The sequence below is a fragment of the Nannospalax galili genome, unplaced genomic scaffold (assembly GCF_000622305.1).
Source record: "Nannospalax galili isolate Female #2095 unplaced genomic scaffold, S.galili_v1.0 scaffold390, whole genome shotgun sequence".
Classification (NCBI taxonomy): domain Eukaryota; kingdom Metazoa; phylum Chordata; class Mammalia; order Rodentia; family Spalacidae; genus Nannospalax; species Nannospalax galili.
The window spans coordinates 5,802,128-5,829,105 of NW_008330777.1; the positions used below are offsets into that span (position 1 = coordinate 5,802,128).

Sequence of the window (26,978 nt, forward strand, 5' to 3'; positions counted from 1 at the left end):
AACAATAAAATGAATCTGGACATTAGAAAGGCAGGTAAGTGGATGTACAGGTAGAAACATCAGGTAAAGAATGTGGAATGATGTGGTGTTATCAGCACTCTTTAAACACTGATACACCCAAAAGGACAATGAAAAACACTGTGAGACGACAGGAATTTCCACAGCTAGAATTGTTGAAATTATTGCTACATTTCTTCCCAGGGGAATAATAGGAGGAAATGTAACTAACGCATAGCTCCCAATCTTTAGCATCTAAAAGCCATGTGAAGTCAATTTCAAATACTTATGCCATGAAGTTTGCATCTGCTTTCAAGTCTGCTTGCTAAAATGATTCTTAATTTTACTAATATTTTTCAGTTTTATATTATTTGTTTCTGCCTCAAGCTTCACATTTATGGTAGCCATTTTCCCATCCATTTCTCTACGAAATGCAAAATCACCAAAATATCCTCTTTATTATTTTAAAATATTTAAAAAAATTCAAACATACCAATTAATAAAGTATATTCATTTATTACTTGAAGAAAACATATGTACCCAACAGTACAGATTGTTAATAACTATTCTCATTAGAAAAATGAGTTTTCATCACCATCTTTAAGGACCTATGCACTTTTGGGGATGTTTACTGTAGTAACATACAAATCAATATGGAAAAGAGTATGAAAAAATATGGCTATAGCATTCTAAATGCACACACAATTCCTAGTCAACAACTTCAATACAAACACAATTTGAAAACTGGAGACTAATTTTTACTATATAGCCAAGTAGAGTGATGGAAAAACTAAATCTTTATGAGACTGTTTGTTGTCTTTACTTTTACCACAACATAGAAATATTCCTAGTATTCGCTTCAGAAATGCTTATGCATAATTAAGAATATTCCATAATATACATTATATTCATGAAGAAAATCAGATAATTCTTAACTCCACAATACAAGTGGCCTGGGGCTGCGGATATGGTGAAGTGGTTAAAGTGCTTTCTGGACAACCAGCAAACATGAGGACTGAAGTTCATGTCCCCAGCATCTGCTGAGATACCAGGTGGATTATAACAGCCTGTCTATAATTTCAGCACTTGGAAGCAGACACAGATATTCCCCAGAGCAAGATGGCCAGCCAAAATAGTCAAATGGTTGAGAGACCCTGCCAAGTGATTGAAGAAGATGGAGAGACGCAGAGTAAGATGTTTTCCTGAAGTCATCTTCTGGTCTCCACTGGCACATGCACAGACTTGCTCTTCCATACAAAAACATGTGCACCCACACACCATACAAATGGGTAAAGGAAAGATATAAGTCTAAAGGAGTTTGCATAACAAACTGTACATTAGCATAACTAAAAGTCATAAATTGAACTATTTGGGCGGGCATGGTGGCATGTAGAAGGCAAAGGCAAGTGGATCTCTGTGAGTTCAAAGCCAACCTGTTATAAACAGTGAGTTCCAGGCCAGCCAAGCCTACATAGTAAGATCCTGTCTTTAAAAAGGTAAACCATTTGGTATATAATTTAGATATTAAGTTACCTAGAATTTGGTAGAACTGGATTTTTCATTCTTAAGCCTCAAGAATAAAATTAGCTCTACACTGTAAAAATATTTTCCAATTTTCTCTTTTCCAAACATATTACAATAGTTTATTTTTATATCTTTATGAAATAGTAATTTGTTCTATTGAAATTTTAAAAGAGAATTTTTTCTTAGAATCAATTTGATAGAATTAAGGTTGAAACTGTAAACACTTTTAAAAATATTTTCTTTGTTATTTTTATTTTTTGTATATGTCTGTATTGCCTGAATGTCTGCAAGGGCACCCATGTCATGCAATGCTCGTGGAAGTGAGAGGAAGGCATTGGATACTCTGGAACTGGAGTTATCAATGGTTGTTAGCTGCCATGTGGATGTTGGAAATTGAACCCAGGTCCTCTGCAAGAGCAGTCAGTGTTCTTAATGGCTGAGCATTCTCTGCAGCCCTGAAACTGTAACCACTTTATGTTTGTATAAAATGTGAAAAAAAAATAGGGCTGGAGAGATGGCTCACCAGTTAAGAACACTGAATGTTCTTGCAGAAGACCTGGGTTCAAATCCCAGCACCCACATGGCAGCTAACAACTGTCTGTAACTCCAGCTCCAGGGGATCCGAGAGCCTCTTCTATGGTCTGTGGGTACTGCACAACACGGGTGCACTTACTTACATGCAGGCAATACATGCACACATATAAAATAAATATAAAACAAAATATTTTTTTTAAACTAAAAAAAATTAAATATGAAAAAAAAATGGTGGCAGAGATACATAAAGAACCTTACAGGCAGAGACGAAGGGTCAACATCCGGAAAGAGTGTGAGGGAAATGGAACATGCTGCAGCATTTATGCAAAATTCTGTGTTTCTGTGTTTCTGTGTGTGTATATGAGCATGCTTTTATATGCACGTGTGTGGTGGTCAGAAGACAACCTCAGGTGTTGATCTTCACCTTATGCTTTGTTTCTGTCTTTCGTTGTTTGGCATTGCATGCAACAGGCTAGCTGAACATCAAGTTTCCAGGAACTAGGAGTCCTGTCTCTTCATCCTATTTCATTATGGAAGCATGGTGATAAGTATTTTGTATCACATCTAGACTTTATGTGAATTTTGAGAATTTGAACTCAGGTCCTCACAATTGTGTGGAAAATGCTTTATACACTAAGTCCACAATACTAGCCCACAACTCAAAATCTTGAGATGTTTGTTCTCCCAGTACATACTGAAAGTACATTGAACTTGTTCCCAGTGTACCACAACCCGGGGTCTCTTTAATGAAACACTATCATAAAAAAGAAACAGTTACCAGGATTCCATTAAACAATACTTTTAACCAACTCAAGCAGTCCTAGAGAAGAGTGAGCAAGATGATATTTTTAGAAATCACTTTATGAAGAACAATCGCCATGACTAAACTTTCTAACGTTAAAAACATCATCCTGGGTGGAGATTGAATAGTTTCTTTTTAAATGAATCAGCATAGTCTCCTGATTAAGCAAACCAGTGTTTTCAACAGGTGAGAGTTGAAGCATTATTTCAACCCATTACAAACTGACTGAACTTGTGTAGGTCAAGAACAGAAGTCATTTGTATTGGGGTTTGGGATTGGGTAAGATGGTGTGATCCTTCCCATTCTGAGAGTGATAAATATTTCAACCTGACCCAATAAAATTAGTATCAGTGGTGGCTTTAGATTTTCATCCACTTTGTATAGTCTCAGATATTTCTAAAAAGATAGGTGCTACGAGATATAACTTCATGGAGATAAAAACAACACTTTAAAATTTTCTATTCTGTATTTTAAGAAGAAAGCAAATCAACGTAATAGTTAAAAATATAATTTATTGGTGGGGAGCTAACTAAAAAATCTTGTCCATAGTCTAGGCCTTTACCTTACCAAAAGAAATATAACCATGCACTTCTTCAATAAGCACTGTATCCTTACCATTAACTATATAAATAAATAAAAGTTTTATTCAAACTCTTATTCCTATAACATTAAAACTTGAAATGAATGTAAAAATTACTAACAGCACTAACATTGAAAGAGTAGGCAGAGTTTTAATTAATGTAGATCTTTAAGTTTTTAAAATTTTTTTTAACTTTTTGATAGAATTTTCTATGTAGTCCAGGCTGACTTTGAACTCTTCATCATCTTGCCTCAAGTGCTTGGGATTATAGGCATGAAACACTATGCTTGGGAATTTCCAAAGTATTGTGAAAGTAAACACAACCTGCTTTAAGTACTTTAAAGAAGAATAATACATGAATAATTTCTAAAAATTAATCAAGTACCAGGTATTTTTAAAATACTAAATAATAATTAAACACTAGAGAGTAAACTTCCAAGCTACTATCATTTCCAAAGAGAGCCACTCAAATGAAAATTGAAAAAATATATTTTCAGCTGTCATGATTGTGTTTAAAGTATTTAAAAGGTAAACCTTTTAAGCATAAGATTATTACTACATTCAGGCATTCAGGAGATTAAAAACTGATCAACAAGTGTTTCTCTATCTCTACCAAAACATAAAATTAAAATTTTAAAAAAAGAGCCCAGGCAGTTCCATTCTCTCTTTCTCTCTCTCTCTCTTTCTTTCTCTTTTTCCTTCTTTCTTTCTTTTTCTTTCTTTCTTTTTCTTTCTCTCTCTCACTTTTTCTCTCCTCTCTTCTCTCTTCTCTCTTCTCTCTCTCTCTCTCTCTCTCTCTCTCTCTCTCTCCCCAATATACTATGATTTTAACAAGTTTAGTGTACAGTAATATTTTGTTTTAACCAAAAAGCATGTCATCTATATTAAGTACAGAATTAATTATAAGAGCAGGCATAAAGCAAGTCATAAAAGGCTTATCCTATTTTTAATTATGATAAAAAGGACCAGTGCTACCTAGAAGCATACCTGTGGCATAGCTGAATTGAGCTGCCTCTGGAGTGAATCTCTGTCATAGATAACATCTTGTAGTCTTTGCTGGGCAAGTGAAAGGCTTTCCTGGGTTTCCCGAAGTGTGTCGAGTAGACGGTCCCTTTCATCCAGCATATTTACCATCAGTTGCTCAAAATGGGAGTCTGAGTCCGAGCCACTGCTTTGGGACCCCCTTTGACTCATTGGGGTGTCCTCATTAATCGTGGGCATCACTTCACACATCATTGCTTAAAGAACATAAAGGGAGACAGTCTGTAAACAAATGATTTTCAATAATGACACCTGGTCAACTTACTAAACTTTTTGCAGTTCAATAGCTTCTTTCCCTACCTGCTGGCCCCACTCCAAACAAGGGAAAGGTAGTGACCTAATGAAATATGACCTCTTCACCTTCTGCAATCTACATGTCTTCTCTTTACATGAAACTCCATACATGTCCCATGTGCAATATACAGCCTGTTTTCATCTGTTCTGTTTCTTGGCATTCTTTTACAATGTATCATACATAACTCAATTTAAGGAAGCATATTATTTCAATATTCATCTGTTCCATTCCCTACAAGTTTAAAATGTCTTATAACTAATATAACAACTACCTTATTCACCAACAGAAAGTACAATCTGTCACTTTGATGAGTAGGAACTAATGGATTCTTAAATGACTTTGGCAGGTAAGCGAACTAATATTCACTGTTACATTCAGAAAATCCAAGATAGTTGACTATGTTACATAATAAACAGTAGCACTTTCTTTTTCAACAGATTTCTTCACATCAACTAATTCAAAGCTTTTTGGCATGACCATTTTCATGTGCTATCTTTCAGAAGCATTTGCAGACTCAATAAGTGGTTCAGACTGAATTATACATAAACTTTGTGAATTAGGCTGAAATACATGAATTTCTCTTGTTTATTATACTGCTAATTACACTTAGTATTCCTGGTACAGGCACTGTCTGGTTTTCATCTAAAGACTATGAACTAACACCGTTTCAAATATTCCACAAAACAGATGTGGCAAGTTACATTAGCTAATACAGTAACTTCACATTTCAACTGCTAATCACAAACTTTCAGTCATGAAATTAATGAACTGGTCAAAATACTTTTTTTTAAAAACTTTGATTTAAAATAGACAATGCTGGTATTGAGACACAACATTGTCCTGTTAGACATAGCATCCTAAAAGTCAGAAATCATTTTCTTTATCATTCTCTATTTTGTGCTTTCTAAAGAACATCTAACTCATCTAATTTCAGTTGTTGTGGGATGGCCCAAAGCTATTAATTAGAGGGCTTGGTTTTGCAGAAAGTCTGGTATGGAGGAAGCCTAGTTTGGCTCTTGATCCTAGAGCTTTCTTTGATCTCCAAACTGCAAGGGCAATTCATTTTTTTCTATTGATATAGTCATGCCTTAAGGAAAATATTTCTGTTAATATTTTGAAATAAAATGTCAAGATTTAGCAGTTCAATATTTAATTCCTGTTTATGTGATCATTCATGTAAATTAGGTTGCTAAGAAACAAAAATTAATCACTTGTGAATGATTTAGTCATGGCCCACTGAAAACTAATAAAAACTTTAAGAAAATGAAAGAAAATTATTTTGTGACAAGTATAATAGATAAAGAAATGGCAACTTTTAGAATAATTCAAAATGCTTTGAATATTGGTCCATCACTCAAAACAATGAGTTACCTGAAGATAGGTACTTGACTCATTTAATTCTCACTAGCCCTAAAGAAAATTGCAGAGTAGACACATGGAATGAATTCACATGCATACTCACATACATACTCACACATTTACTACTATTGTTGGGTACTTAATATATAAAATATGTTTTTTGCATTTTATCAAATAAATTGCATCTGGAGACTATCCCAAAGAACAAAAATAATCACCTTTTAATGCTACAAATTTTCTTTGCATTGATTGAAATCAGAACAAAAACTTTTCAACTCACTGACTTATTTAAAAGAACTAGTTGACACACCATGTATAACATGCACACATTGAACAGCTGTGTCATTCTGACAAATCATGACCATGAGCCAATGTGTTTATTTTCACATTTAAGGTTAAAAGCAAAGTATCAAACAAATCATGACAAAACACATAAGGTGTAAAATTCAAAGTTGTCTAAGCATTCTTCAGTCTGAATTTTAAATCACACCCTTTATAAAAAGGAAGGATTAGTAACTAGCACATTAGATTCTAAGAAAGCCACAGCTATATTCATTACTCCAAGCACAAATTCACTTTAATAAAGCATGCTATCTCTATGCAACTTCTTATTACCAGGAGACATCAGACAGTCACAAGCTTGAGACTTTCAGATCAGTGTAAAAGGTGGTCATGGATTTGGTTAGTCAAAAGATGATATGATGAGAAGCTCAGAAAGTCTACCAAATCTACTCTAAAGAACTCAGTTCCATTCCAGTCCTGAGGCATATGAAATGGAGCTAGTTGGTTTGCCTTTCACAACTCAGCTTTCCCTTCCATAAAGTAGGATGCTAATCTGTTTTTAAAATTCCCACTTTAAGAATCCAAAGGGTTACCTGACTGTGAACATACAGTAAAAGATATAAAGGATTATTTAAAATTCAAGTATGCTCTCTATTACAAATTGGGCAACATTCAGCCTTATAGAAATGACATCTTCTTTATGACTCTTGCTTCTAGGCCTGTAGATGTCATTCTAGTAGATACTTCTGTACTCTTCAAATTCAGTTCATAAAAATCAAACCATGCAAAATTACTGAGAAAATTAAATGCATGCATGGCACTTTATTCACCTCTAACCCAAATGAGTAAGCCTTCATCAAAGATTAAAGGTGACAAAAAATGTCCACAAAAAAAGACCACTTTCATGAGCTAGGTTAGTTTTGTATTATAGCTCAGATTTGGATCTAAATTGTAAAGTATTGGAATCATCTTCAAACAAGTATGATAGTTCCTAAATGCAATTTATATATATTGGAAATAATTTTAAAAGTCTATAAACTGTCTTACAGAATAACATTTGGAACAACATGCATGGTCCAGAAGGGTATGGTTGTTCAGTGTCTTGTGTGTTGCATCCAAATATATCACCTTTTACTTTTACATTCATTTTTGGAACTAAAACTGTAAACAATACACTATTACTAAGAAACCAGTTTGAGGATATAATTTACTGATATTTTCCTTTATGACTTTCACCCCCTCAAACCTCAATGTGAAATATAATTTTCTTAGTTTCATATAATTACTGATGACTTGTTCACTAAATAACTGACGGTTTCAGGACCCAGTTTCAGACATTGCTAATTTTAATGTGAAAAGAATAAAAAAACAAGTCGGGTTGATTTAATCATCTCAGTGTTTAAATTTAGCCTGAAGAATTTTATACCAAGAAAACCAACTCCCATTTGACAGTACATAACCTTGACTGTCTTCTAAATCTCTCAGATTCCAAAATAAAAGTTTTGCATGCCCACTGGAGTTGTTTCTCAAGGATTTCGAGATCCAGTGTTTTCCTTAACAATATATGCCCATGAGCAGTACCTATCAGGATAGGAATATTCCAAAATCTTTTTATTCTTATAGCCAATAACTTTATTTACTTATATCACCAGGATTTGTAAACTACTATAGGCAAAGAAGCAATTATTCTCCATAGTAAGTTTCTTCTGCAAAGATTTAGTCTAAATCTCCCAGCTTCATTTCAATCAACCCAAGGAATAATTCGGTGAGAGAAAGCCTAGCCATTGTCTGATTACATTACATGAATATTCCTCCTCCTGTTTAACTCTTTGAAATCCCCTATCCTCAGGAAACATTCTGAGCATCTCTAATGGAAGCATTTTCACTTTTTTTTTTTTTTTTTTTACCCTAGTGCCTGTTCATATGGCCAAGCAGTGAGCTCACCCCACACTGCTGGACAGTTACTGCTCAGCCACACCCCCACAACCCTGAAGAAGTTGACTTCATAATTTCCACACTAAAATTGTTCATCTGCCCCAGGAGGGAGCCAGCTAAGCAAGAGGCAGAGAAATCGGGGATGGAAAAGAGGGATGGAAAGCAGAAGACACTGAACAGTAACCCACAAGGAGGACTTTGCATCTCCTCTTCCCTGGGGGCGGGGTGGGGCTGGGGAGTGGTTTAAAAAAAAGAAAAGAAAAAGAAGAAGAAGAAGCGGAAGGGAAACCGTGCAACTCGAATAGTTTCTGTACCTAATATCTCTTATTTCAGGTCCTCTTTCTTCAAAAGATCAATGACAACCGCAGTCTCCTGCCTGAAGAGAGGTGAGACTCACACCCAGCAGTCCTGGACCATTTCCCTAGCAACCAGAGGAGAAAGGCAGCATAGACCCTCGGGAGCCCCAGCGCTCTCCTGGAATGTTCCCTGGCTCGGTGGTGTGGCAGCGGCTCCGCATCTTCCCGTGGCTCCGTCAGCAGCCAAAAGGAGAAGGGTTCATCGGAAAAATGGCATATTACAAATTTTGCTTTGGGATGCAGAGCTCGGTTCAGACCATTGTCAAAGGGAAGAGGGGGGTAGGCGGTTCTTAAAGCAGCCGCGGCCCCTTTGCCGCCGAGCAGCCGCAGATCCGCGTGCAGCTGGAGCCCCGGGGCGTAGAGCTGGGAATCGTGGAGTAGGGCCGACTCTCGGAAACTTAGCCCAGCTCCGCGGCTCTCGCTGTGCTTCTGGACCACCCAGGGACTAAAGAAGCGTCCCTCCAAATAAGAAACTTCAGGGTGCACTGTGGGGAATATCTGTCTAGAAGGGAAGTTCTCCACCCAGTCCCCCACCCGAGAGACCCTGTGGAGTTTATGGTTAATGCTGGGAGTTTGACAGTTAAAAGGAAGTGAGTCCCCAGGGGATGCTAGAAGCAGGACAGGTCTTTTCTGGGCACCTAGCCTACTTCTGTCTTAGGGTGTCTCCTTTCACTTAAAGGAGGCGCTTCTTTTCTGGGAAAGGAAGCAGCCAGTCCCCAGCACCCATTTTCTCCTTCCAGTCCCTCAGCAAGCCCATCTGCTTGCATCAGTTGGTCGACAGAACCAACCTGCTGGGAGCCGGTGAGAATGCTACAAGCATCTTCTCACTAGCCTCATGCAAGCTGCTGCTACTCCTCCTTCTGTCTCCTCCCCTCCTCCACCTGGCAGCCTCCACCTCCTCTTTCTCTGGATCAAGGGCTTCCCCTGGAAGCTGCTGCAGTGGTTTCCACCGGCCCTTAAATAAATTCTGAAGTAATCACGTCTTTGCTCTCTCCTCCTCACGCACACAGGCTCACAGATTCACTCGTCTCGCTCTGAGCCTCTTCAGGGTTCCTGAGGATCTTGCTGGTCCCAGTGCCTATCACCACGGATGGGCAGAAGTGTCAAAAAGGGGCATGCTGTCCCCTGCCTGGGCTTCTCCCATACAATCATCCCTATAAGAAAGTTAATGTTGGCATGCGTGGTTGGCGATGGATGGACACTGGGCACCTTCTGGCTCTGTGGTCTTCATGGCTTTAGGCAGTTGGCAGCTTTCTTCCCTGGGACCAGGGACAGGGTAGGCAAAGATTATAAAAAACTGAGCCAGTCTAGGGTGTGGCTCCATCTGTCACTTCACATTACTTCTTCAGGTCTCCATTCATTGCCTTGGTGATAAGGAAAGCATGTTAAATACTCCCTGCTGTAAGAGTACATCTCAGCTTTGAACACTGGCTGCTTTAACTACTATCATGCTCCAGTCTCTCTCTCTCTCTCTTTCTCTCTCTCTCTCTCTCTCTCTCTCTCTCTCTCTCCTTTCTCCCTCTGTTCATTCAATCATACAGATTATCAGGAATAATAAATAAGGAGGAAACAGGAAACAAAACCAGTACCTACTTTAGGGAGAAAGGAAATGTTTTGGCAAGGAACATTCTCATAATCTGATATTGGCTATGCACCAAGCGAATGGAGAAAGAATTACAAATATGAGGTGAAGTTTAGAACAAGTATCCCCAGTAAGCAGTACAAGAAACCCAAAACGGATGCTTTATCTATGTGTTTAACAGAGCCTAAAGTTTACTAACAGTATTCAAACACAGACTCAAAACTATGATAGACATTGCACAGTTTCTCTCTTAGGGTAGAATTTAAATTAACTGATGATTCTACACTAAATTTTAATGTCTACTTTATACATTTATTTCTTTCTGTGCTAGACTACAACTATTAATCAAGTTACGAGCCATAATATAAGAACCAAGTATAAGGGACTGGAGAGTTGGCTCAGCAGTTAAGAACTCTTGCTGATCTGATGCCCTCTTCTGACCTCCATGCATATTGCATGACACAGGTGCACTTACATACATGTATGCAAAACATTCATACACTTAAAATAAAAAAAATAAATATTTTTTGAGAAGTCATGCAATGTTAACATACTGTATTGTTAGGGAAAGCACCCAAACAACTTAAAATATGTAACAGGTAAAACACAGCTGAAATTTACAGTTCAGTTTTTCCATATCCAATGGCAAGAGTTGGCCAGTGGGCTACTTTCTACTGAAAAGTAGTTCAGGATCCTTTCTGACAGGTGCCCTGAGTTGTTTTCATTTTACATCTAGACAGTGGGAGGAGAAAGGGAACAGAGGAAGCATACTTCCTCAGAAAGCTTAGTCCTGAAGTGGCACACCTTTTCCTCACATTCCACTAGTGAGAACAGCTCACATGGCAGTATCTAATTATAAGAAAGCTTGTGAAAGCAGGCTATAGTCTTAATCCCAGAAGAACAAAAATGTTTTTGGCCAAAGCCTAGTCAGTGTCTTCTATAGTTTGTGAAGACAAAAAACAGAGCTAAAAGGTATGAAAGAAAACATATGTAAACTTTCTCTGACATATACATTTTAAAAATGAATTAAGTGAAATTACCTAGAATCTGGTAACAGCATTAATACTAAATCACATTAATTGCAAAAATAAGCATTGATTCTTTTGTGGGCTTAATATGTTTCTTGCTCTTCTGACTCTATGCATTCCTTGTTATCTGCCCAAAATGTTAATTGTAACCAACAAAAATTATATGAAGTGTACAGTTACTGCTCCTTATTCCTCCACACAAATAAATCTGTATCATCTCATAAGACATATTGCTGTGGAAAAGCTATATTAATCAACCTTTATGCATTTATATAGGATTAATACTAAAATTCTAGCAATTTGACAAATAAATGCTGACATTTCACATTAAAACCAAGAATACATAATTGTTTTTGAAGGCTGTTATATTTTTGGAAACATGATATAAGAAGATAAGTTTCAGAGTTCTATTTTGTGTCACTCAATATTAGATGACATTCAATCTTAAAGCAGTGCTAATGGAAGAAAATAAGTACAAAAATGATGACTCTAAATTATTTTCTCATTTTGAAAAGAAAATAATAATGTAGGGAGAAAATACTCCATGCCTAATACTTCCAATGCTAATACTTTATTGGGAAACTATGAAATCTGCTATTAAAAGTAGAAAAACATTCTCAATATACTCTAAGTTTTAAGGAGAAAGATCTAATATAAGCCTCCTACCAAAGACTTTTTATTAGTATGGTCCAATTTATAGACTCTTATTTTGGAATTAAAGCCATAGAATTTTATAATGACTGTTCTAGCCTAACTCCAATCATATAGATGAGTATTAAGTTAAATAGCATTAATTCCTGCTTTTCTAGGTTGAGTCCCTGAAGAAACTCCTTCTGAAGGCCCTGCCTAACTTTCCATACTTACTATACAACTTATATAAAATGTAAGCCATTCAAAATATGACTGCAACTTATTTATTATTACTTAATTATTGGGTCATTGATATTTGTGAGATCAGCTGAAAATCTGACTTAATTAATAAAAGAAATAAGTTTTCTAATTGTTATGGTTCTTTTGATGAGAAACCATTGGAAAAATTTCATGGACATGAAAACCATCTTTCCCTTGGTAGTCACAGACATACACAAAAAAGTATGGATAGTAAACTGAACAATTAAAATAAATGGCATTGATAATCTTCACATCAGATTAGACTCACAGAGCAGTGAAGATGACAAATGCATATTACAGAAAGACTATGAAGAAACAGCAGCATATTTACCACTATAGTAATAAGATTAGTTAATTGATAATCTTCACTTCAGATTAGACTCGCAGAGCAGTGAAGATAACAAACGCATGTTATAGAAAGACTATGAAGAAATAGCAGCATCTTTAACACTATAGTAATAAGATTAATTTTTTTAAATATTCTATTTAGGAACTGGAGAGATGGTTTGCTGGTTAAGAGCACACTAACTGCTCTTGCATTAGACCCAGGTTCAAATCTGAACACCCATATCATGGCTAACAAGTGTCTGTAACTTCAATGCCAGGAGGATCTGACACTCTCTTCTGACCCTGACCACTAAGGGCATTGCATGACACCGGTACTCTTATATACACGCAGGCAATATACTCATACACATAACCACTGAACCAACTTTCCAGCCCCAACTATTTTTTTTTAAATCCTAGGAAGTTGCAATCATCTAGGAAAATCTTTTCAAAATTATGTCTATGTGTGTGTGTGTATATGCTGTTTTTTCTAATAAGTCATATATTTAGTGATAATTTATAAGTCATAAATACATAGAAATGAGATGTGAAAAAAAGAGGATTGAGATCAAGTCAGGGAATAATGGGTATTCTAGCATCTACTATTGATTTATTTTTTAATGAGGCAGGAAGCATCTTATTATGTATCACAGTACAATTACTAAATTACTCAGGCCATTATAGTTAGGGGTGACTAGACTTAGAACCCTAGGGGTGAAGGACTACAAAAGAAGCTAAGACTGTCTGGGGACCTCCCCTTTGCACTGTGTGCATGTGGCCTTATGGATTCAACATGGACTACTGTTAAGTAGAAAGTTTCGCTTCATAATAATATGTGTGCCTCAGGGAAATGAGAGGGAACAGAAGAGTTCTCCTAAAGCAAGTCTTAAAAGAAGGCAGAAGTTGAGTCACATTTTGAAGCCTGTTTTACAAGTCAAATAATATCATTTTTGCTTTGTACCTATAATACTGGATAGCAATCATAAACATCTGGTTTTAAGGGGAAAAAACACAGATCTCTACCTCTCAACAAGAACAGCAGCAAATCATATGGTAAGAGTTGTAGCTCTTGGAAAATCCATCAACCACAGCAAGCTACTGCTATGAAATGGGCATTTGCTATTGGAAACATTCAAAACGTTCAATTCTATTAGATGAATAAATTTGTACTTTGCAAAGTATAGGCTAAGCTTTTTAAATATGGTAAGAATGAATTACACAGCCAGTAAGCAAAATGCTAGTACATTCAAGTAGAACATGTGGGAATTGTTTTGTATAAGATAAATGATTACAGAGCACATACATATTAAATATACATAGAAAGAAATGTAATGCATATACATACTTATATTCACAAGAATTCTTTGCAATATACATTGGTAATATGAAAATACACTTGAGAATAATACACAAGAGAATCTTTAAGTATTCTGGATATAAAAGATATATATGAATAATTCATATTAATGAGGTCCTTATTTGGTCACACATTGGTGACATCAAATGTGATCTTATAGGTTCCTTTTCCAAGTAATACAAATATGATCCATGACTTTTAATCAAACTAGTTGAGAGCTACATCTATAATCATGGCTTATTTACTCCTCTAACTCCCAAAGAGTGTGTGTCATTGACCACTATCCATACTTGATTTCCAGCCCAAATCTGTGCTCTATCCCATAAGCCTATCACTAGTGTGTTGTGAACTAAATATGAAGTGTTCCCCACAGTCTCATGTGTTTGAACTTTTAGTGCTATCTGGGGAGATAGTGGAGCTATCATAAGTGATAACTACTGGGTGAACATAGGCCACTGGGGGTAAGCCTAACAGATTGGTTATATCCAGGTCTCCCTACCTCTGCTTCCTGCCATTGGTATGTGAGAAGCTGTGCTGCAAACTCTTCCACCATAGATGAAGTCAAGTTAGCTGACTTATCTTCCCTCTCCTGATGGACTGAGGTCCCTGAGCCTTCCTTACATTGCTTCTTTGAGTATTCCGTCAAGTACACTGTGATGGTTTGAATGAGAATGTCGCCCATAGGCTCCAAGTATTTGGACATTTTGTCCCTAGTTGGTGATACTCTTTTGGGAGGTCTCCAAAGTTGTGGGTATGCTAGAGGAAGCATGTCACGGGGGACAGGCTTAGAGAGTTCTGAAGCCTTGAAGGGATCTCAAGTCACTCTCTCACTCACTGTGTCTGTTTGAAGATGTGAGAGCTTAGCTTCTGCTTCTCCTCCAGCCGCCTCTGCCACCATGTCTCCCGCCATGATGGACTCTTGCCCCTTGGAACCATAAGCTTAAATAAACTCGTCCTTCTATAAGTTGCTTTGGTTAGTGTTTCTATCACAGCAACAGAAAAGTGACTAACACAGACACAAAAATAACTAAGATCATACAAAATGTTGGTGTCCCCAGTCGAAAGACAGAAAGAGAGTAGGACATCTGAGCACAGATGCCTGAGGACTCACATGTGTTGCTTTCAAGTGTTTGAACACTGTCCTATATGTGATAACCTAGCCCATATCCATTTCCATGTTTTTTTCATATTTTGAATTTTTATTATTTAAATTAGCTTATGAATCAATAGATTTCCATGTGGATTTTCCTAAATGTTGTAGTTTATTTGGTTCTCCAGAACCTACATCTTCCTCATCTCCTTGCTCTCCCTTTCCCTTTTATCCCATTGCCAGTAAGGGTTTCCACCTTCCACTATGCTCTATCGTCTTCCCCACCAACCCCTCCTTAGAATTCCCTTTTCCCAGGGTTATGGGCCTCTTTCTAGTTTTCAGGTCTTTATCCATAGTCTCTTCTACCGGGATACACATATTTAACAGTTAGAAGCTAAGATTCATATATAAGATAGAACATACAGTATTTATCTTTCTGAGCCTGGATTTCATTCCTTAAAATAATGTTTTCTAGTTCTACCTATTTTCCTGCAAATTTCATGATTTCATTTTTCCTTATAACTGAGTAAAAGTCCATATTTTAAATGTACCACATTTTCATTATCTATTCATCCATTGATTAACATCCAGGCTGATTCAGTTCCTTCAGTATTGTGAAAAAGCAGAGACAAACAAGGATGTGCTAGTGTGTCTGGAGTAGGATGTAGATTTCTTTGGATATATGAGCACAAGTGCTATGACAAGGTCACACGGCAGTTCTAGTCTTGGCTTGTTTTAGTGGGTTCCACATGCTTTCCATAGTGACTCCACTAGCTTTGAGTTTACACATCACCAGGTGTACAAGGGTTCCTTTTTGCTCACATCTATGATTTTTAACGAATTTTATTAAATGTGCCACTTGGTCATTTTAATTTATCCTGTGAGCTTTTCTATGGTAAGGTACTTGGAAGTTTCCAGTATCTGAAGGTAGAGTCTCATATGGCATAGTGACACCATTATCTTCAGAAGTGTGAAGGCAAAATATGGGTTACCACAATCTCAAATGTTTACCCAGTGTAAACTACCTAGATTGACACAAAAATAAGCAAACAGAACTTTACCAACCTAAAATTTGCCAGCATTTCATGTTCCCTGTAGTCTCTAAAGTCCGTTCAGCCAAAGAATCCACCATCATCCCACACATAGGTTAGTTGTATCAAGTCAGTTTCAATAAATGGGACAGAATCTCAGATTCATGGGAAGCCAAAAATAAATTGTCTTCATGGTCATTGTAATTAAATTTGTTTAGTGATAACTTCACCATAATCTGTAGTCATTTGTTGCACTATATACTCATGTTTTTAAAAAAATATTGTGTCACAATCATATTTTTTAGAACTTAGGGATCATAAAATGGATATTTGGGTAGTAAATTTATTTTATAATGTAATGCACTTACAGAAAAGGTAATGAATCATAATTCTTTATTTTTTACACTATCAAGTAAACAGCCATCTAGGGAGTAGGCGTCATGGATTGTGATGAGATACCATAGTGATCATATGAAGGACAGAAAGAATCATCTAATCTATTCATGAAAAGTTGAAGATGAAAATACAGAGCTTCTAATTAAATATGTGAACACATGATAGGAAAGAATAACATGATCAAATAACAAGAAACAAGATATTGCTAGCAAAGGGAATAAGGGGCAGTGACTACAGCGCTGAGGTGAAGAGGTTTAGCATGAAAGATGGTTCTGAAAATCAAAGCTTAGGCAATAAATAAAATCTATGCTGTCTTGTAGACAATAAGGCTCCTAGAAAAAGTTTAAATCAAGAATATGGCATATATTCTAGAAAGGTGCTAGGTGAATGAACCACCCTTCAAAGGGATATGGAACAATGAACAGTATTTTGGGGTTGAAACAAAATTTTGATCATGTTCAGTTTCATTATTTGACTGAGCTATCCAATTAGAGACATATAAATGGAGCTAAAAATGCCAGTCTATTAAAGACAAATCTGGGCTGATGACAAATGCCTGGATATAATTAGTAAGATTTGAAATGATGAAACTGAATAAAACTGACAATAGAGTGTAGAATTAAGCAAGATCAAAGTAGAATGACTAACTCCAGTGAGCATTAACATTTGGGAAATAATTCTGACAGAAAAATAGGAAAAGAAAAAAGAGGGAAACAGGAGAAGAAGGGAAACATTGTAAGAAAAGGGAGAAGAGACCAGTATCAGATCATCCCCCAACATCAAATAAGATAAAATCGGGGCAAGTCCTTGGATTTTGCAATAACAAAGTGTATTTTTCCAAGTGGCCAAAGAAATTTCAGGAAAATGATGATTGCTGAAGATAAGTCATAAAGACTTGAGGAGATTACAAGAGATGCTTAAAGTGAAACACTGACTTTCTAAGAAATACGACTACTAAAGGCTTAAGGGGAGGCAAGCTGAAATGAGATAATAGCCGTTTTTGTCTTGAGTCAGTATTGCTCTGAGTGGTCAGTCCCAGATCTCATGAAATTTTAAGCAAAATTTACATGTATATGAATAAGTGCATTTCTTTGAGATACATAATTATTATTATATGGTATTTTTAAAGTAATTAGAAAATATAACCACAAACATATAAACATGCATATATATGATACTGATTAACATTATATACTGTGTGTATAATGTATATTGCTACAACATTCAGAGACCTGAGTTTATTCATGAGAAACATGTATTATTCTGACAAGCTTTGTTTAGACAAGGGAGACAAATCATTTTACTTTATTGTAATGTGTATTTTATCGTGCATTATTTCTTTTAGTGTTTGGTACTCCCTATAGAAGACTGCAAATATCCACCTGTTGCTATGTTCAATTCACAACCTTCTGAGCATGGAGTAGTCTTCGCTCACTCCTGTATTGGCATAGGACCTGATCATATTACTTTTCATGAAATGCAAACAGAAGTAACTATGCATGTCCTCACAGGAATGTGAAACACTTTTAGTTTTCTCTTGCTCCCTTCCCAGTGCCACAGATCCAAAATACCTGATGTCTTAAACACTGAATATCACATAAATGCATGCTCCTTAGATACTCATCATGCCAAATAGGTTCACACCATGCTCTCCTGTTGGAATTGATACCACTTTCCAGTGTTTGTATCTAATCTGATCTACGTAGCCAGTGTAAACAAAAGAGTACATCAAATATTTTTAGTGGTAAAAGTACACACTGAATGATGACAGTATGCTAACATAAACCATACAAAAAGACAACTGAGGCTGCATCCCTTAGGCTATAAGGAGGAAATCAATGAAAATCACAAAGGATATTCATTTGAAAAACTAAAGCAGTAATCCAGTGAAATTATATGCACATTTAGTTAACAATGATTTTAAGTAAAACATGTTAATTTGATGTTAAATGATATTTGTGTAACATTAGTGCAGAAATCTATGAATAAATGGCTTCAAGAAATAGTCAAGGACAAGTTTTATCCAGATAGCAGGCAGTGGTATGTAGGGACTCACAGCAATTGTGTGTATTATGTGTTTCTGCACGTGTGTATGCACACATGTGCATAGGTGCCCAGGTAAGCTAGAAAGGGACCGAGTTTGGCTCCCCAGCACCTACAGGAAGAAACCTGGCACAGTGCCACCACAGGTCTGTAACCCCAGTACTGGAGGCAGTGGTGGAGGAGGACACAAAGACAAGAAAATCTTTGGAGCCCACTGGCCAGTCAGCCTAGGAAAATTGATTGGCTCCAGGTTAAGAGAACTTGTCTCAAAAAATAAGGTGGAGAGTAACTCAGCAACAACAACTTTGACCTCTGAATCCACATGCACATATCACATACATATGCACATCCACATATACATATACACACATGTACACACAAACAAACAACACACTTACATATCTACACACGTACTAATTTTAAAATAATTCAAAGAAAGATTTTTGGTCTGATACCTAATTTCACTTTAAGGTGTGAAGGACAGCAATTAACATGAGTATTTTTAAATTCAGCAATGAGGCTCTTGAAATGAACTGAACATATCTCCAGTGCTGGTGTGGCTCTATGACAATGGTGGATACATTTCCTTATTTTTAAGAATTTAATATGTTTCATTCAATTTTAAATGAATTGGTTTTGGGATGAGCAAAATTAGCTAACAGTCTATGTCTTAGTCAATGTATCAGTCGGGGCTGCAGATTCCATGGTCACTTATTCTCTACATTGAGCAGTTGTGTTTCTCTGTAATGGTTTCCATCTGTTGCAAATATAAGCTTCTTTGATGACGAAAACCTACTACTGACTGCCATTTCCCTGAATCAATAGAATTTCAAACTGTGTTTTAAACTCTCCTCATCAAAGAAGATCTGAGATGTTGAAATCCCTTGAATTGATGTTGAAATCACTTGATTCTAATTTTAGCTTATAAGCAGTTTAATAGCAGCACTTGATAAATTTTAAGCAAATATTTTCCTATTTTTCATCCTACTGTTTTCATGACTCAATTATTTCATGTCATATTATTTAAAAAGCATTTACCTAAGGCTGGGAAGATAGCTCTGTTATTATAGTGCTTGAAGCACCCACAGAAAAGCTGGGAGTAGCAGCTCAGGCCTGGACCCCAGTCAGTCTAGCTGACTAGATGAGTTTCATGTTCAGTGAAGACCATGTCTCAAAAAGGAAATCAGAGAGCATTTCAGGAAGACATGGAATGTCTACCTCTGTTCTCCACATGAACACACATGCATGTGCATTTTTACTTGCATACATGTCACATATGTCATACACATACACCCACTGTCACTTGGAGACAGGATATAAAAGTGGTTGTTAAAAATCAGTCAGGGGATGTCTCAGCACTTAAGAGCACAGGCTGCTCTTTCAGTGGAGCAGGGTTTGGTTCCCAGCACCGACATGATGGCTTAACAACCGTCTGCAACTCCAGTTCCAGGGGAATCCAACTCCTTTTTCTGACCTCTATGGGCTTTGCAGGACATGAGTGTACAAACACATGCAGGCAATATACTCATACACATAAAATAATAAAATAAAATTTAAAAAGAAGGAAACAGGCAGAAAGATGCATCAATGAAGTACAATAATGTTATATGCAATTATTTTAACAGGTAAAGCATTTAAAAATTCATGCCTATATATATTATGTGACACTCCAACAAGCAGGTAAGGGCATGGAGGTAGGTTACTCAGACAGAGGCAGAATTTCAGTCAGTGAGTCTGTCATAGTAAGGCATAACATCTGCTTTAATATGTGTTAGGAAGAACATTCAAAGTCAGAACACTAAATTCAATCCTGGAAGAATTATTTAAACAGACTGCCAGGCCAAATCTTGTCTCTGCCACATGCTAGTAGATGTTAGGCAAATTATGTAATCTTTCCATATTTCTCATTTCATTATGTGTAAAATAGGGATAAGATAATGTCTACATTATAGGATTAAAGGAGGTCATTCCCTTGCAAGGCTCAATAAATGACAACTATTATTAGTATCAGTAATTCTGGCTCTGAGAAACCTAGCAAAACCTTGTATTTGTAGCTGAGATAAAAATTACAGATCGTGGTAAAGCTAATTTGTATAATCAGATGAATGTCAGGGATGGCCTTGATAGATAAACATACCTATTCTAGTGTCTTAATTCCATGATGTTTCATCAAGACAGTACATAACTAACTTCTATAGAATTCACATTAACATTTAAACTGTTAACATATCATTTCACTCATTAATTTATAGAATGCTTTTAATAACTTTATTTTTAATCCAGTTATGTATTAGTATATTATTAAATTACATATGAAAGCATTTTTTTAATGTTCAATTGGGGGGATTAAAATTGGCCCCTTTGAACTGCAGACTGGATTCTTAAGTCATATGGCTGTGTTCTAACCAACATATGAGAAACATTATCCAAATTATTTTTCAGATAACATTTATTCTTTCACAAAACCATACGAAGCTATTTCAAAAAACATAAAATATGAGCCAGGTGTGGTGGTGCACGCCTTTAATCCCAGCACTTGAAAGGCAGAGGCAGATGGATCTTTGTGAGTTTGAGGCCAGCCTGGTCTACATAGTGAGTCCCAGGACAGCTGGGGCTACAGGGAGACCCTGTCTTAAAAAGACAAAAACAAAAAATAAGATATATGGAAAATATTAATATAATTATTCTTGTGTGTGAAAACTATCTTATTTTAAACAACAATTCATTCAACAAATGTTTATAGTGACACACACAACATACTTAACAATGACTATTTCATACTCTCTTCAAACAATTACCTCAATAGTTATTTAATTCCAATGAATGACTTATCCAACCAAATAATACCTAGCCAAATTCTTCAAAAAAAATCACTTTTATTTTATAATATAAGAATTTGTATGTGCAGAAATAGCATTCTGATAATTCAGTACAACTGCTGACAAATGGGACTTAGGAAGAAAAAGTGAATGAGGTGTTTTATATATTAAGTATGCAAAGATAAATTATCCACTTGAGTAACCTTCATGTCTGCCTTTCTCTGCATTGAACTAAGCTTTATTTATTTATACCTTCTACCTCACCAAGTTTTCTGCTGTGTGATGAAATGTTGTAATCATCATTATGACAATGTCCAATATCAAGAATAATAGCTCTGATGGGTTGGAGAGATGGCTCAGTGGTTAAGAGCACTGACTGCTCTTGCAGAGGATCCGGGTTTGATTCCCAGCACCCACATGGTGGCTATGAATTGTCCTTAACTCCAGTTCCAGGGGAATCCAAAGCCCTCTTCTGACCTCCATGGCATTGCACTCACATACATGCAGGCAATACACTCATACACATAAAAATAACAAATAAAATATAAAAAATAATAGTAGCTATGAGAAAATATTTCCACCTGCAAATATTGGGAATTTGAATTTCCTTAAAGGAACAATTTTCAAAAATTTGAGGGAAATATGGGAGACTACAATCAATTAACTCACAGGATATTATTTGTGTGGCAAAAGCAAAGAAAGCAAATAACAGGCAGTTAAACTGTGTCCCAAGAAAATATCAGTAATTACCATCAAATGTTGAATATTAGAATTGTGTTAGGAATAAAAACAGTATTTTTCCAATGAAAATATAATTTATTTGAAATTTTTAGACAATTATAAATTAAGCATTTTCATTAAACAACATTTAAGAATATCATTACAGAAAATTAGTGTCTGTGAGGTGCCCAGCCCTAAGTGGCACAGCTATAATGCAACCTCCATTCAAAAGACTCAAGGAACATCATGGAACAGGAGGTAGAAATATGCATCTCTCAGTTCTCACCAGAGAAACTTCTTCATGTGGCAGATGGCGAGTAACCCAGAAAGCCCTATCTGGCCAAAGTGCAGAGAATGAGAGACTGCAGAGTGCTTATTGCTGAATAGGACACCTATATCAAAGCTCTGCCACCCAAGGCTCAGAGATTACTACAGAAGGGAAGAAGTTATTCCTATGAACTCACACCAATGGTAAAAGCATGTACAAGGCCCACACAATCTTGAGTCAGACAAAATTCCAGCATGAAAGTGGGAAAGTGGAGAAGAAGCCTCAACAGTAGCTGAGGAACTATGGGCAACTCATAGCTGCTGGGAGAAGAAGTCAGTTTTCTCTAAGGATGTGTCACTAGATAGGTTAACCAGGCTTCGGTGGATGGATCCACACTAAAGGGCATTTGGGGATATACAATTTTGACCTAATAGGCCTTAGTGTACATGACACAGTACATGAAATCAAAATCAAGTAGGGGGTATTAAAAGGATTGCTTAAAGGGAAAGGAATCTAAATATGATCAAAATATATTGTGATTGAGTCAGTATGGGTCTTGTGCACGCTGTCAACATTGCTACAAGTTCATATGAGCAAGTTCCCAGATGAAAGCATCTGTTTCCTTGTGTTCATGCACCAACCCTGGTTCTTAGACTCTTTCCTCCCTCTCTTCCACAGCAGTCCTTGAGCCATGGGTCAGTGAGGTTTAATATAGGAGTCCTATCCAGGGACACACACTCTGTGGTCTCTTATCAGCAGGCTTCAACCTTAGCCAAGGAACTATTGGCAACTGATTACTGCTGTGTGAGGAAGAGTTGATATTTTTTAAGAGAGTGTCTCTAGATAAGCTGACTAGACTCCAGTGGTTGAACTTGCACCAAGTTACATATAGGTACAAAAGTTTGACTAAATAAGCCTTAACATATATGACAAAATACATGAAATTCAGTGGGGAAGGGCTATGGAGGATGTAGAAGAGGAAGAGGGTTTAAATATGATTAAGATTTATTGTATGAAATGCACAAAAGCTCAATAAAAATATACTTAAAATATATTGTATGAAATTCACAAAAGTTTACTAAAATATTTTTCAAAAATTCATTACATCAAATACCAAACTAGTTTATAACTATTTTAAGAATTTAAATGTATAATTTATGACTGATTCACCTCAGAAAAGGTATTACACTTATATCAAATGATCTAACTTTAAGGAATCATAATCTCTGTGGGAGACAGCCTTGAACCTAGGGTGAAAGTCTTAATGACAGCCAAACAGCAGGCCTGAGGCAACGGCCTGACCACTGAAGCCACAAGGAATGCCTTGTGACATTTGCTCCCATTGGCAGACTGCAGCCACTGCAGGCAGCAGCCACTCCATTCACACGGGTGCTGCTCCTTCATTCTCACAGGAGCTGAGGCTGGTCCTCTCCTCGCCCTGGGCTGAGGCTGCTCTTCTAACTGCCTGGTGCTGAGATCGCTCTTCTGCTTGCCTGACGCTGTGGCCAGTCTTCTGCTTGCCCTGTGCTGCCTCTGATGGTCACTGCATCTGCCTGGTCCCAAACCCCAGGGCTGGTGAGGAGACTGTGACAGTGGAGCCACATTCAGACACAGGAGACCAGGTTCAGTGACACAGATCTACTTTATTGCAGGAAAGCACAAGCTTATATAGGGGTAGCGGTCCAATCATGGCACAGCGAGTAGGATACCTTATTAGCATAATAGGCTTAGTATCCTATCACGGTATAGCAGGCCAGATGCCTCATTAGCACAAAGGGTTTCACATTACAGAGCCTGGATTCCTGGAAACCAAGTGACCCTGAATGTTGTAATATCTAAGTGTTGCAATTTGGAATTCCAAGAGTAGTGATTAGGGAGTGGTGAATTCTAGGCATCATTCTCATGATCTGCCAATGGGAACAAATGTGGCTTTCCTTGTGGCTCCAGGGCCATTGCCTTGGGCCTGCTGTATGGCTGTCATTAAGACTTTCACCCTAGGCTCAAGCTTGTCTCCCACAGCAGATCATGAGACTGATGCCTAGAGCTCACCACTCCCTAATCACCACTCTTGAGATTCCAAATTGCAACACTTAGATATTCAGGAAACTGGAACCTAAGTAACCTGAAACCTATTATGCTAATAAGGTGTCTGACTCGTGATGTTATGATAGGACACATCCCTGCCAAAGATCTGAGTTATAATTTCTTGGTTGGACCCCTATCCCTATATAAGCTTGTACCCTTCTGCAATAAAGTGGATCTTTGTCACTGAACCTGGTCTCCTGTGTCTGAATGTGGCTTCTCTGACACAGTCTCCTCAACAGCCCTGGGGTCCAGGGCAGAAGTAGCCACTATTGGAGGCAGTGCCTAGAGAGTAGAAGAGCAGCCACAGATTGTGGCTGCAGCAAGGAGCGAAGGGCAATGCCCAGAAGGGGGCACCCGGGCAATCGGAGGCAGTGCCTGTGCAAGCAGTGCAAGCAGAGGAGCAGCGACCATGCGATCTGAGGTGGTGTCCTAGAGGCAGTGCCCAGACAATCAGAGTCAGCACTGGGTGAATGGAGAGTGGCGGCAGTCGGCCCCCCTGCGAGCCCCGGAGGGGTGGCCACAAATCTCCACATTAATATATATTAAACATAATTTTAAACTGTATATCAATGACACTGCATTTTTTAAAATTGGTCAAATAACTGATAATTTCACTAATAAAATGGACATTTCTCTAACCATATGAAATTAGCATGTAGCTAAAGGAAAAGCCTGGTACCACAGGTTGGTAATTCTACTTGGGACACTGAAGGAGAATCAGAAGTTCTAGGCAAAGAGCCAGTGTGACAGTTTAGCAGGTAAAAGCTCTTGTATGTAAGAGATGTTAGTTTGAACCCTGGAACCCACTGGGTAGAGAGAGAACCGACTTCTGCAGACTGTCTTCTGACCTCCTCATATGCTCCATGGCACCCCCACCAAAGAGAAACAATCATAACATTATTTTTCAGAAAATTCCAGGCCAGCCTGAATTACAAAATAAGTTGAAGATCACTATTGGAAATTTAGTAAGATCCTATCTCAAAATAAAAGTAGAAGAAAGGGGTTGTGGGTATAGCTTAGTGGTAGAGAACTGACTAGCATACACAAGGCCTCTGGGTCAATTCCCAGCACCACAAAAATATTTAATTCTTTTTGACTACAGTCTTGAGTGGTGGTGGATGTGTGGAAGGTAGAGGAGGTACCTTCCTGGGGTACTAGGGGTGTGTCTTTGAGGGGTGTATCGTGCCCCCACCTCTTCCCTCATCTGATATAAGGTGAGCAACTCTATTGTACCATGCCCTCTGTCACGATGCCCTACCTCACCACCACCCCAAAACAGCAGACCCAGCCAGCTGTGGACTGAGACCTGAAATCATGAGCTAAAATAAATTTTCCTTCTCTTAAAAAAATTGATTTATACCCATTCACTCAATGTTTTCTTAATTTGCTTTATATATATCCCTGTGCATAGTTATCTCTATTGTTTGTGGTTTTTAAATAGCAGCTATTATTTCCTAAATGTACATCTGTGCTTGATATGCAAATGTAAATCTTAGCAAATATGACCTTACAAATTCAGAATACTTGAGTTTTCCACATAGTATTTTCCCTCATTTATTTTCCTGTTATTGGAATAATGTACTTGCTTTATAAATTATAGACAGTGTCTCTACCTAAAGGTTTTTCAAGGTATTCAATTAATTGCTATTCTGTCACAAAGAAACACATTTAAGCTATTCAAGTTAGAAAAGTATTCAAGGTTCTAGGATTGCAATGTTATCTGCTTGAGAAACTTTCATATAAATCAACACTTCGTGAAGGAAAAACATTTTAGAACTACATTGTTCAGTCTGCAGTCTGGATAAGATTACAAAAATATCACTCCCCCCAATAGCCTGCTAATGTCTGTGGATGGGCATCATGTGGATGTTAAAGAGAGTAATCTAATACATTTTTTAGTCACTTATCTATCAAAGGTCAAAAGAGCTCCAAATATGGACAAGATGATTTAGTTTAGACTAATTTAAAATTATCTTGTACTGATTAGAGAGGATGGAGTAGTTTGTCTAATTTTAGAGATCAGGTCAAATTGTTGAGGTTAACCTTCAGAGTGTGACCTTTGCTCCTTGTCAACTTTGGCTATTTATAGCTCTTAGTTTCAAGATTAATGATACCATATCCATTATGCTGTCAGTTTTCTATGATAAATCAATTCTTAAATAACATCACTATAGTACAATTCTTTTCACACTAGGAGCCACTCTGAAAATACACTTCACAATTTAATTATTGTAAAAGGAAACTGAATTAAAACGCTGTCACTTTAAATTATACCTTTAAGCCGACTGTGACCACTACATTATTAGTTTTACATTTTTAAGGTAAAAGGGGAAGTTTAAATATTCTAACTTAAAAAAGATAAAACCACAGAAATTTTAAAAATCAGTTTGGGTGAGAAATGAGGTTCAATGCTTTCAGAGTGTATATGGAAAAAAAATAAAATGAAACATAATCTTTTAAAATAATTTCATGCATAAGCAGATAAATGGTAACATAAAACATAGTAGGTAAAAATATATGAGAAGTTTGTATTTCTTTTGGGGACAAATGTTCACCTAAAAGTAAACAAAAAAAAAACTCTTTCCCATGATAATCCATGTGATGATTCCATATCCTATTGTGAATTTTAAAAGATC

The 26,978-nt window shown here is 36.9% G+C and overlaps 1 protein-coding gene across 15 annotated transcripts in view; it reads right to left on the reverse strand.

Moving 5' to 3' along the window:
* The window catches only part of Ppfia2 (PTPRF interacting protein alpha 2), a 580,223-nt gene extending 571,276 nt beyond the window's left edge, over positions 1-8,947 (reverse strand). For 12 of the 15 annotated variants that reach the window (XM_008852270.1, XM_029555653.1, XM_029555660.1 and 9 more), the window contains exons 1-2: positions 8,664-8,913; positions 4,425-4,675 (exon numbers count right to left, since the gene is read on the reverse strand). In XM_008852270.1, coding sequence (XP_008850492.1) covers positions 4,425-4,673 — 249 coding nt within the window. In that variant the 5' untranslated portion in view covers positions 4,674-4,675; positions 8,664-8,913. Of the gene's footprint in view, positions 1-4,424; positions 4,676-8,663 lie in introns of all 15 variants that reach the window. The other 3 variants (XM_008852254.1, XM_029555664.1, XM_008852263.2) reach the window with 1 other exon arrangement.
* Between the last annotated feature and the right edge of the window lie 18,031 nt (positions 8,948-26,978).